This window comes from Scyliorhinus canicula, chromosome 7, assembly GCF_902713615.1.
Source record: "Scyliorhinus canicula chromosome 7, sScyCan1.1, whole genome shotgun sequence".
Classification (NCBI taxonomy): Eukaryota; Metazoa; Chordata; class Chondrichthyes; order Carcharhiniformes; family Scyliorhinidae; genus Scyliorhinus; species Scyliorhinus canicula.
This window is the reverse complement of record NC_052152.1, coordinates 88,237,866-88,250,495: the sequence shown is the minus strand read 5'-3', so window position 1 is coordinate 88,250,495 and position 12,630 is coordinate 88,237,866. Positions and strand designations below refer to the sequence as shown.

At 40.5% G+C, this 12,630-nt stretch overlaps 1 protein-coding gene across 2 annotated transcripts in view; it reads left to right on the top strand.

Annotated features, from left to right (window-relative positions):
- Nucleotides 1–12,334, top strand: part of b4galt4 (UDP-Gal:betaGlcNAc beta 1,4- galactosyltransferase, polypeptide 4) — a 67,396-nt gene extending 55,062 nt beyond the window's left edge. The window contains exons 6-7 of one of the 2 annotated variants that reach the window (XM_038802413.1): nucleotides 3,876–3,980; nucleotides 5,807–12,334. In XM_038802413.1, coding sequence (XP_038658341.1) covers nucleotides 3,876–3,980; nucleotides 5,807–5,960 — 259 coding nt within the window. In that variant the 3' untranslated portion in view covers nucleotides 5,961–12,334. The remainder of the gene's footprint in view (nucleotides 1–3,875; nucleotides 3,981–5,806) is intronic. The other variant, XM_038802414.1, reaches the window with a different exon arrangement.
- The last annotated feature ends 296 nt before the right edge of the window (nucleotides 12,335–12,630 follow it).

The window sequence follows — 12,630 nt, the reverse complement described above, 5'->3', positions numbered from 1 at the left end:
GAAGGGGAGTGGTGAGTTTACTTGGTATGTGGAGAGTTCACTGGGTTTAGTATTTTTCAGCAAGCATTGACATATGAGGTGGGATTTTCAGTCAGCAGTGGGACAGAATCAACAGGCATGCGGGCCCACAATTTCACATCATTGTGTTGGTTCAGCACTATTATCTTGACCCGGAGCTATTTTTAAGGAGTCTGGATCCGGGTTGGAATGGCTACTCATCCTCATGTAGCTAGCCAGTTGAAAGCCTTATTAAGGCCTCTTTCGCCTAGAACAAATACTCTACACTGACAGGGATTCTAGTCAGTATGGGGGCTTTGCACATCAGGTTGAAACAAGGCCAGTATAATATGGCAGGAGAGTTTTATTTTGGGAGGAGGCGAAGCACAGTTAATCCCAGGTAATCCCTCCCCCACCTTCAACCATGGTAGCTGCTCGGCTGCAGTTGCGGGCGCTAGCCACCTTGTGAAGATGTTGTCCTTTCATAATTATGATCAGGTGGCTGTTCTTAAGACCTCTTGGTCAGAGTACACCTCCATGTTCAGGTGCTCTGTATCGCTCCATCACAAATCAGCAGCTCCCATGTTGGACCTCTGGTCATGGGATCTTTGATTGGATGGTAAGGCCCCTCCTTGGCATTAATTGCCTCATGCTTGAACATTGATGTGGGCTTGTCAGGGACATGTTGTGCAAGTTTCTGGCCCGGCAATAGACATTGCCATTGAAAAATTCTACAATAAATTGTCTGCTAGTAGACATGTCTGAAGGTCCCCAAATATTGCTGGTTATTGCAAAAAGAAAATGGGATGTGGCCTCACCATTCCAGATAATCTTGTATTAAGTTGATTAATTGCTGGCTCAGCTGAACATCTTATTAGACATAATCATGGGAGATGACTTCTTGATCAGACACTTTTTGTTTGGAGTGGCACTTCTCGGACTGCTTGCCAATAAATCACACGTCCTGAAGGCCTGTTGTTTTGCTTCCATCCATCGCTTCACCTGATTGGAAAGTCTCGCACTACAAGCCTGTAATTTCCTGGCCAGGAGTTGGCTGCTTCTCATCAGGGCTACACAAGGAGTTTTGTCTGAACTTTTTGGCTAGAAACATCCAACAGGCCTTCATGTAACCTGTTCAAACTCAGTACAAATGTTTCAGCTTGACATAAGCCCTTAAATGGAACTTGATTTGCCATGACTAAAGCCCTGTGGCTCCTCTTTGTTGGAAAAATAAAGTTTTTTACCATGTTTTTTGATTAATTCTGCTGACAGTAGATCAGGGTTGTTTGAATATTAAAGATTTTAAAAGTTTTTTCGGTTATGAGGGTGTTTGACCTTCACATCTGTGAGCCAGCATTCAATATTAACTTGTTCGTTAACCACAGGTGCGAATCAACTGAGGAAACATTTATTAAGCAACAATAGTAACACTTGGCAAGCTGGGCAGCAACTTTACTGGATGAAAGTGGGTTTTTGCTTCCTGATTCGGCCAAGGGTATGAGGCAGAATGTGGGAATGGAGACTAGGACCTGACAGGATGGGACCGGATTGACCCTTGCCACTTTTTTGTTTTGCACAATACAGCTTTCTAGCTGTCCCGAGTCATCAGCATTGAGTGCCACTGATTCATTTTAATTGCCAGTGAGTATGATTGTCCTGCACTCGGATTGCTCAACCTTGATGGTTTGAGGCATTTTCTCGATAATTAAATCATAATTGGCAGCACGGTGGCACGTGGTTAGCACTGCTGCCTCACAGTGCCAGTGACCCGGGTTCAGTTCCAACCTTGGGTGACTGTGCAGAGTTTGTTCTCCCCGTGTCTGCGTGGGTTTCCTCTGCGTGTTCGGTTTCTTCTCACAGTCCGAAGGCGTGCAGCTTAGGTGCATTGGCCATACTAAATTGCCCTTTGGTGTTCAAAGGTTAGGTGGGGTTACGGGGATAGGGCACGGGAGTGAGCCTAGTAAGGGTGCTCTTTTGGAGGGTCAGTGCAGACTCGATGGACCTAATGGCCTCCTGCAATGTTGGAATTATATGATTCTTAAATGTGATATGATTTACATAGCTTGGGGCCTTATGGTGTTTCTCACTTGTCAAAATAACGATTCATGTGGTGTACTATTGTCTTGCATTGCTTACAGTTAAACAGAATATAATATTTAATAACTGATATACTTTGATCACGATGCATAATTAAACTTTAAACTAATTGTAAATACGTATTAAACCTAAACTTTTATACAAGGTTGTTTCATTGAGAGGAAGGTGTAAGGTGTTCATGCTCCTGATCAATGTTGGAAGCATCTGTGCTGACTGTGGATATAGGCTACTGGTCTCCAACTAGAGATGTTGATAACGTTGAGTTGTAAACTTATATTTTAAACTGGTTATTTGATTCCAAAATGGAATGGAGTAAAACAAAAAGAAGCAGCATTTCTGAGTACAATGTCCATTTGATTCATGTTGCATAGAAGTGGACTTTGAGAGAAGAGTTTCTGAGGGGCTGTCTGCCAGGATTTGTAAGATAGGAAAACGCTGATACAGGCAACCCATCTCTATAGTTCAGCAAATAGGAATGCAGATGAGAGCTCACATTCCAATTTTGAAAGACCAAATTCATGAGGATTTATTGCAAGGCTGAAAGATTCACCCAGCTTGAGCGAGCGAGAGGATCCCCAGGAACAGTGTCGCTATGCAAGACTGTTACAAAGCTGTTGAGGGGAAAGGATGAAAGTGAACCCTCGGTTGCTACGAATCACTTTGGACTGGTTCTGGGTGAACTGAATGTATACTTGAGAGACAATGTGAAGTATAAATGTGAAGTGGTATTTTCTGTTTTAAATGGAAGAAGTAAATTTTCTGTTCGGTAGTAGCTAAACAAAATGGGTTTTTCTAATATTGCGTTTGCTTTGTTTGTTACAGTAATACTCTTCTAAAATCTTGCTGTGACTTCTTTTCAACTATTCATTGGAAGCTCCAATTTCTTTTTGTTATTGGTCTCTATGGGGATTGTACAGATTATGGCTCGATCTTCTAAAAATACTTCTCAAAATTACACTTCTTGAAATAGGCAAAAAAGAACATCAACTTCATCATTGGAATGGGATGGGCTAGGTCCTAGGAGATTCTACCTATCTGTAATATAGTTGAAGGGACCATTGAGGAAAGGGGAGGTTGAAGTCAAGACCCAGATTTGAATCTGCTATAATCAAGGTTTTGCTACCCTGTGGCTCAAACACTTCTGAGCTCTCAGCCTGGAGAGCTGCCCTCGCTCAAAGGATATAGAGGTACTGGAGAGGGTGCAGAGGGAATTTACAGGATGATACGAGAATTACATGGAAAAACATCTCGGGAAAGGATTGACAGGCTGTCTTTTTTTCTCTCTTGAGGGTAGAAAAGCAAACTTGGCTTAATAATTAGCTATAAATCTGAGCCCACACCAACCTGTAAGGTGGTGCATTTTATTGAATGCCGATCTTCAAATAGAAAATAGTAACTTACTAAAAATGCTCCATAGCCATTACTGCTGAAAATCTTCCCATGTATTTTCCCTCCACTGAAGGACTTAACTTGCTGTGGCTAAAGGTTTGGGTGTGTTTGTGTACAAAGCACTGGAGGCAGCTTTCTCTTCCAAGCATATCCTTCTTTCAGCAGCCAGGGTGTCGATCAGGGAAAGAGGAAAAACTAGTTTTGCTCTTGCAGAATAAACTTGTATTAAAATAGTTAACATGATTACTATACTGCATTGACAGATATTAATTCTAAATTAAACAAAAAGAAAATAACTTCCTTTCTCCCTCGACAATGTAATTTTATTCATTGTGCTTAAGTGCTTTGTAGCAATAATGTTTTATTTCCCCCCCCCCCCCCCCCCCCCCCAGGGTTCAGCAGCAAAAAATGAAAGTTGTCCGCCCCCCTCTGGAAATTGCCAGATACACAATGACCTTCCACACCAGGGACCATGGAAATGAAGTCAATCCTGTGAGGTGAGTTGGAATGGAAATGTCATTCAGTAGGAGCAGGTCAGCCCCACGTTTATTTTTCTTTTGTAACAGAATAAACTGGCATCACAAATCTAAGATGTACACTGGTCTCACACTCATCAAATTGCAAACCAAACCGTGGTGATTTATGTTTAGGACTAAAGTTGTTCTTTGCCTTTATGTTCTTTGTCGTTATGTTCATGCCTGCGAGCTGCATGAACATTATCTTTCCAGGTTCACTATCATTTTTGTAAATATCAGCTTTTTTTATAGCCTTTATGAGGCCTGCACAATTGTGATTGTGTCGTTTTGTTGAGCTTCAGATCCTTACATGCTAATCTTTTAGGATACTTGGTTGCACAGAAGTCTCAGTTATCATTAACTCGAAGCATCTTGACAACAACTTTTAATCTACCTCCTTGTTCATCCGTTTCTGATGTTTCCCTTTCCCCAATTTGTAAACAGCACTGGTTTTTTCAAAAAATACACCCCAAGTGTAACAAAAATGAAAGCAAAGTACGGCAGGTGCTAGAAATCTGAAATATAAAGAGAAAATGCTGGCAAACTGCAGGTCTTTGGATAGAGAAACCGAGTTCATGTTTTGAGTCAAATGTGACGTATGAGTTCTTTCAACATTTGTTTTTTATTTCACCTTCCTATCCCAAACTGAAGTAATATAGGAAATGGCAACCATTCAAAAGTATAGATTTTTAAAAATCTACAAGAATATGCAGTTCTGCAGTATCAGCTTTCATTTGGTTCCAAATGTATTATTCCTTTTAAAACCAGTTTGTACTTAATGTTGTTGCAAATGAAAAAATCAGGTGCAAATGTTATGAAGAAACACACATACGAACAAGGACTAGGTGTAGAACATTCTTCCGCCCCTTGAGCCATGTGGAGTTTGCACGTTCTCCTCGTGTCTGAGTGTGTCCACAACCCAAAAATGTGCGGGTGGGTGGATTGGCCGGGCTAAATTGCCCCTTAATTGGAAAAAAAAGAATTGGGTACTCTAAATTAATTTTATAAATTATCCTCTTCATTTGCTGTGACACCTTCAGGGATCTGTGAACAAGTCTCCCAAGATCCAGCTGTTTCTCTGGGCTTCCGAGTGACCTGCCATTCATTGCATACTCACTTGTCCTGTTTCTTCTTCCACAGTGCATCACCTCATACTGTGTGAAATACCATCTGCCACAACTCTGCCCAACTGACCAGCCCGTCTATATATTTCAGTGCTCTACAACCCTCCTCTTCACTGTAAACCAACCTACCAATTTTGGTGTTGGCTGCAAATGTACTTCTCATTCCCCTCACTTTCTCACCTATATCATATTTATAGAACAAACAATAAGGGACCTAGCAGATGCCGTTCTCCAGTTACTCAAACAGCCTTCTACCACCAACCTTTGCATCCTATTACTAAGCCAGATTTGGATCCATCTCAACACGTTTCCTTACTCCTGTGCTTCAACCATCTCAATCCGTCTCCCATGTGGGACCTTGTCAAAGGCTTTGCTAAAATCCATATAAATTATATCTTCATTTCCTACATCCACACACTCAGTCACTTTATCCCCTGCCCCCCCCCCCCCCCCCACCCGTGAGATCCTTGTAGATATATTCAATGTCTCACTCTGTCGGTTTCATGTAGGCATTTTTAATGTCCTACCCTATGGGATCCTCATTCTAGATAGATTTAATGTCCCACCCTGTGAGATCCATGTTGCAGGTATGTTTAATATTCTAGATCCTGTACTTGCTCAATAAATGTTTGTTTTCTTTGTGATGGATCAATGCAATTCTTAAACCTCTCTTCACCTTCACAGGATGGAGCTACTAAAGAAAGTTTCACAAGTCTGGAGCAAAGATGGTTTGAACTCCTGTGCTTACAAAGTGCTGTCAGTGGAACATAACCCATTGTACATTAACATTACAGTGGATATTGGTGGTCCTCGTCACAATCCTAAAGTTGCTGTTTAAATGCAGCATTCCTACTTTCACTGATGACTTGTGGATGATTGGCTGCTTTTCAGCTGTTGTACAGATTCTCCTTTTGAGATCAATGAATAAATCTTCAGGTTACACATCCTTATGACATTGTATATGTTGCCTGGAAATCGACAGGAATGAGCCATGGGCAATGGAACTTGAAACCCTTTTTTCATCAGTTGGAATGAGGTTTAGATGAATCGGGAAAATTGAAATTGTTCAAGCACAATAAACCTTTATAAAGTTTAATTTGGGTGTTGAGCATTTCTGGCTTAAAATCCTGCAACTCTCCACCCAAGAGCACAACAGGAGTACCTTCACTCTATGGACTCCAACTGTACGAGATCACTATCTAAGGATAGAGGGTAATTACTGGCTTTGCTTGTGCTGCCCATACCTATGAAGAAGAACATTGTTTTTAATCAGAATGAAGTTTAGGTCTTGATGAGGTCCTAATATTTCCATTTTGAAGGTTGCCGTCACTGCTCTGCTGCACATCGGAAAGGAAAACTTACTTTTATATAGTCCTTTTCCCAACCACAGGACCACTTGAAGCACTTGTTATAGTCAACAAAGTACTTTTTGAAGTGTATTGCAGGAAACATGGCAACTAAATTGTGCACAGCAAGCTCCCACCAACAGAAATGCAAGAATTGCCTGGTAATCTGTTTTTATTTGTGTGAGATGTCGATTGAAGATAGTTATTGGCCAGGGTACCAGGCACAACTTTCCTGTCCTCTTCGAAATAGCGCCATGATATCTTTGACAAATAGATGTGGGCTCATCTCAACCTCTCATCTGAAATATGGTACTTCTGACAGTGCAGTGTCCCCTCAGTACTGCATTGGAGTGTCAGTTTTGATTTAATATTTTGATATAATTAAGACCTGAAACTTATGACTCGAGGCCTAATGCCAACCATTGAGCCATTGCTGACGCAGTCCATCAGTAAACTCCAATGTGATAATCCAACAAGTACCGTTAACAACTGCGAATAATTAAGGAGACCTACATTTTGACAACTGTGATGTTTTACTCCCTGGACTCCTAAGTTCTGATTTTACAGGAGTGATGCAATCTTTTCTCCATATGTAATCACCTGGCAATATTTTGTTGTGCTAATACTGTGTTCCAGAAGTGTGGGTTTTTTAAGAAAAATAAAAGTTTTTTAGAATTCACTGGGATTAAAAGGGGATCAAAGCTTTAGGTGTAAATAATTATGTTAAACTCATTTTTGTACTGTTAGTTATGTCTGGGATAAATGATTTTCTGTCATCCTGCTTTACTAGTCAGATCACTCCCTCTGCTCATTGACCTATCATGGTTTATCATCAGTTCTTGCTGAGAATAGCGGGTGTAATCATGTGAGCTCTGTTCCCGTTCACTTCTGCGTATCACCATTAAATTGCTAAAGAACTTTGAGTAGCAATACAGAGCTTCCAGCTGAATGTAATTTTTTATTATTTTATGTCAAAAAAGTTGTTTTTGTGAAAACACCATCATCCATCTAGTCGCTCTGACCACTGAAGAACCCCCCTCCCCCACCACCACCATTGAAACATAATACTACCTCCACGATATATCCTAGCAAAACCAGGATGTCTGGTCACCCTAAGTGAAGTAAATTTTTAATCTGTTCATTTTGACTTTTGAGCCTGACTTAGGAGTGCTTGGTGCTAGCCCTGGATGCCTGGAATTCAATTTTTTTTTTCCATTCCAAAGATCCTTCATATTGAGCGCAAAGGGGAGCAACTCAAGATTTATCCCTACTCCTACAGTACCCACCTTAGGACTCGATCAGGGATTCAATTTTTTAAGAAGGGGTGGGGGGACATTCTTAAAGGGAGTATCAGTGTATCACTGGACTGTCTTTAACCTATGTATCTTTAAAGTGCAGCTTCATGCTGAGAGCATGAGATTGCTATATTTGCCTTCTGATTTCATCATAATAATCAACAGCTATTGCAATCTCTGAATATAAGGCAGACCGTTTAGGAAGAAGGTGCTCTAATTTAGGGAGCAGATTAAAAAGTAGGGTTATGGAATCTGGTGGACATTGGTTATGATTTAACTGCTTAGTTGCACAGTGCCTGTAGTAAATTGTGCAAATTCAATGTAAGGAAATGAACTATGCAAGAAGAATAGATATTTCATAGCTATTATATTTTTTAGTGCTGTATTGACGGTAAAATGAAGTTACATCAGTTTCTCGTAGTGTTTTACTGTGGATCTAGAAATATACAGATGGAAAATTCTAAAAATCTGGTAAAACAAATAGATTAGTGTACAATGGTCAATTTACGTGATTCCGGTCCTGTGATGTAGATTAATGAAAACTGCATTGCTGAGTTGTTGTGTAGGCTATATATGTGTTTTCCACTAAAAGTTGGAACATATATATGAAACAGCAGTAGGATGACATGCACCCAATCAGTCCAGACATTAGTCCCACTGCCAAATTTATGGGGCTCATCTACCAGGCAACCCAATGCCATTGAAAGGACCCCTTTAGCAAAGTACTGTCAGAAGAGAAGGGCAGATGCTAGGCTTACTACTCCAGCATCTCCAATAGCCACCAAGTGAGATCAACATTTGTTAGAAGGATACCTTCCCAATTAGAATGGGATAAAGAAGAGTGTTCCGTATTTCACAGGCATTGTGATTGAGCAACCTCACCTTGCCATTCTCCATCCCACCTATGCTACCATTGCTAAGGACTTCCCTGAGGGCAGTTATCAACAAGGCACCTGAAATTAATGTTTTGTGTGCCAACCTGCCTGTCGAGGCTCAGCAATCACAAAAGCTTCATCCCAATTATTCAGATGAAACCTAAGAATCTGATCTTTATCATAGAACCATGGAATACCTACAGTGCAGATGGAGGCCATTTGGTCCATCGAGTCTGTACCGTAACTCTGAGTCCCTTGTGCCATGAGGCAGCAGTGCCAACCACTGCCAACGCGCTTCCCTATTCTCAGGCCTCTTGGCTCAGTGCAAGTTGCCTTTGCAGCATGAATTACCTTTTACTCCCATATATACCACGTTACTATGAATGTAGGAAGGAAAAATACAACAGAGTTGAATGTGCACTATCAATATTTATTATACCTCATGTCTCTCTGTTGTCATTAGCCTATTCTAGTCATAAGCATTTTAGAAAACTAATGTAGAAACATTTTAATAAATCCATTTTTCATAATAGTTTTGTTGCTGGCTATGTCTAGCAATTGTAGGATAGTATTTTAATGCAAGGAGATGTGTGATTGTAACCAAGCTCTGTCTTTAGTGAAGATCAAGAGCTACATACACTCCTACCAGAAGGAAAACCGAGAAATAAGAATACTGGTCTGAACTGGTTTTGCATATTTTAAAATGGAACACCAGTAAAACAAGGAAATAAAAATGCTGGTCTGTACTAATTTTTTTCCTTCTGTGTACAGAGAGAAAGGAGTCCTGAATATTTATAACACTTTGGCCTAATGCCACTGCTGTTACTGCAGATGTGTTTGGGTGGGTTTCAATGAGAACAATGATGTTAATGTTCTGTTTGGTCAAAGCTGACTTTTAGTATGCTGCTCAATGGAAGTATTGCATCACTGCAATGCCATAGTGCTTGTAAATATTTCTATTAAACACTGAAGTATGCAGGACAGATTGTTGGCCATTAAATGCAAAACCCATTGACATGCCTGTGACACATTGCTCACTTATAATGAACTTATACCATTTTATTTTCAGATAAATATTGTAAATTAATTACCCTATTGTTAACGGAGCAGTAAGGAAAGTGACTTCAGGTGGCCAGTTGCCTATTTTTCACAGCACTCAATTTTCACAGCCAAATGGGGTGTGGTGCAAATTGGACAGTTGATTCACTGCTGCCCATTTCCTGCCTGACAAAACAATTAGAATTGATCCCAAAGGCAAACATACAACGTGGAACTTGACTGATTTAATTTACTTTGATTAAAATGTGATATTCTTTTCAGATATTACATTATATCCAAATTGAAGTCCAATTCAATCCAACTAGACTCTTGATCTTTGTCACACTGAATCCTACCTAAAAATGCCACCCAAAATTATCGCCTAAATAAATGCCTTGCTGTAGTATGTTATTTTGCTCATTCTGATATGTAATTAGAAAATTGACAATTTTCAAAAAGCATAATTAAGTCAAAGTTTTGTTGTGCAGATCTCTCGCTTTCTGTTGATGTCTTTAAGCAAATTATTTTTCATCAAGCGGCCAGGATTTCTCCTGAGCTCTGCTCTTGGCCACTTGTTAATTTTGGCATAAATACTGCTGAAATCCCATTGACTCGCCTATTTTATCGGAGCTAGAAATTTCCTACCAACTTCCTGATCATGGTTGTGAAAATCTTGATGATAGAGTTGTTTAACATCAGGAATGGAAGTGTGGCCCAGAACAATTTATATAGCCGAATGAGTGCTGTTTAAAAACATCAGAATAATAATAAATATTCCCTAATATAATGTTTTACTATCTCTTCTTCAGTACTTCCTAGACTAGGTTTGAAATGCAGGTTGAGCATCCCTTATACAAAATTTCAAAATCCGCACTTATTTTCGGGCAGGCTACACATGCGCAGTTCCCAATGTTCCACACATGTGCAGTTCCCAACGTGTACCGCACAATTCACAACGTGCATTGCACATGCATGCTATATTCCAAAATCAAAAAAAATTCCAAGGTCTGAGACTACACTCAGCCCAAAGCATTTCGGATAAGAGATTTTCAACCTGCACTTTCTCTGCAAATGGGTTAGGCTGGAATATGTAGCAAGGTGCACGCTCTGCGCTCGCCCTTCAGAGAGTCACTCCAATAGAGTCATGTTGCCATTTTACACTCCGTTAAACATTGATTAGCAACAGGTGGGACTTCTGACTACACTTGGGCAAAAGCCCCCCCCCCCCCCGGAGAACTATTAGCCAATCAGATTGACTAACAGTTCTCCAGCCATCAAGGCACAGCACTGCAGAGGATGGAAGTGGTACTGCAGCACGAAGCTTGAGGCTAAGTTACAGAGCGCACAGGGGTCCTGGGGAGAGAAGGGGATGTTGGTGGGGGGGGGGGCGAGGAGTGGAGTTTGTCACTGTTGGGTGTGTAGACTGGGCAGAGATGGAGTGTTGGTGCTCTCCGGTACCTGACAGGATGGCACCCCTGGTCTGAATGGGCATTCCAATGGTGGTTCCCCACCCTCCCCAATCCCTCCTTCCTGTTGAAATTGAGGATGAGAACTTCTTTCCTATCTTCAGTTATCGGTTGCCTGCCAACCTAAAAATTAAACCTGGGCAGGAGAAAAACCCTTATGTAGCCAGTTAAGGGCCTGAATAGGAGCATGGGCAGGTTTCTTATCTGAGGCCCTGTCCAACCCACCCTAACATCACATGTGGGCTGAGAGGGCCAGTTCCCAGAGGAAATCCATTCCATGCAATATTACACTCCTGCAATCATCACTCCCAGCCTCCGAACCTGTTGGGGAGGAGTGTAAAATCTGGCCTTGTGGATTATGAGCATAGACACTTGTCCATGAAAATTAATTTAAAAGTTGCACAACGCTGCAGGAACATGTTTTATTCATCCCTTTCAATCACAACGCTAGGCTTTTGATTGATTTTTAACCATTGAATATTTGTTTGTTAATAGAAACTTGTTTTAATTACACTGCAACATCATTAAACAGAGTGTTTCATTTTATGACAAGGCTATTGTTTGGCAGTAAACCTCCATTATGTATTTTAAAGGTTTTCAATCATATATTTTAAGTTTAGAGTCCAGGGGGTAAATGAGTCTGGTTGTGTTCCAAAATGATCAATATTTGAGTGACTACTAGAAAGAACAATTTGTTTTTAAATTGTGCATTTAGATATTTCAGTTGGCAACAGTACTACTGTGATTAAGAATATTTTTTAATTTAAACAAAAAATATGTTACAAAAATGACTTTTGAGGAATGATTGGGTAAGTACTGCACAAGATACCTTTTTACATAAAGCTCTCCAGTGAAAACATTGGCCACAATGTTGCCCATTTGGTTTTATCTAAATCTTCCATTCTACTTGTCATTTTGTTCTGTATGTTCCTATAAGGGAAAAAAATTATCCTTTATCCCAGATTCCAGTCCTGCGCTGTACAGGGGACCATTTTCTTAGGATCGACAAATACCTGTTTTTGAAAAGAAAATCTCTACTTTTTATATGTAAATTGAAGTTCTTCCATGCATGCATTTGATGCCCGTTTCTCTCAATACTTTTTAAGCTATGTCTGTGTTTCTACAAAATTGCTGACATATTTATTTTAAAATTGATATTGTCTTTTCATTGAATAAAATGTAAGTACTGAAACACTTGGGTGCCTGTCCTTTTCCTCAACTGGTGAAAAGGCTCACAGCTATATTCACACTAAAATGTTGCTGCGTTGAGTTTGTGGTCTTGAATCATTTGCGCACATTCAATTTCTGACAGATGAAGTCTAGCACTTTTTGCAACAGTAGTGGTCCCTCCCCCAGCAGATAAATCGAGGACGAGTCTACCTCCATGCGGCTGGGAAGCCCTGATCTGATTTAATGGCCGTCGGTCTATAAACTGGCTCAGCTCGAGGATGGCCCCTGCCGAGTTTGTAGACAGTCGCCCACACCCAA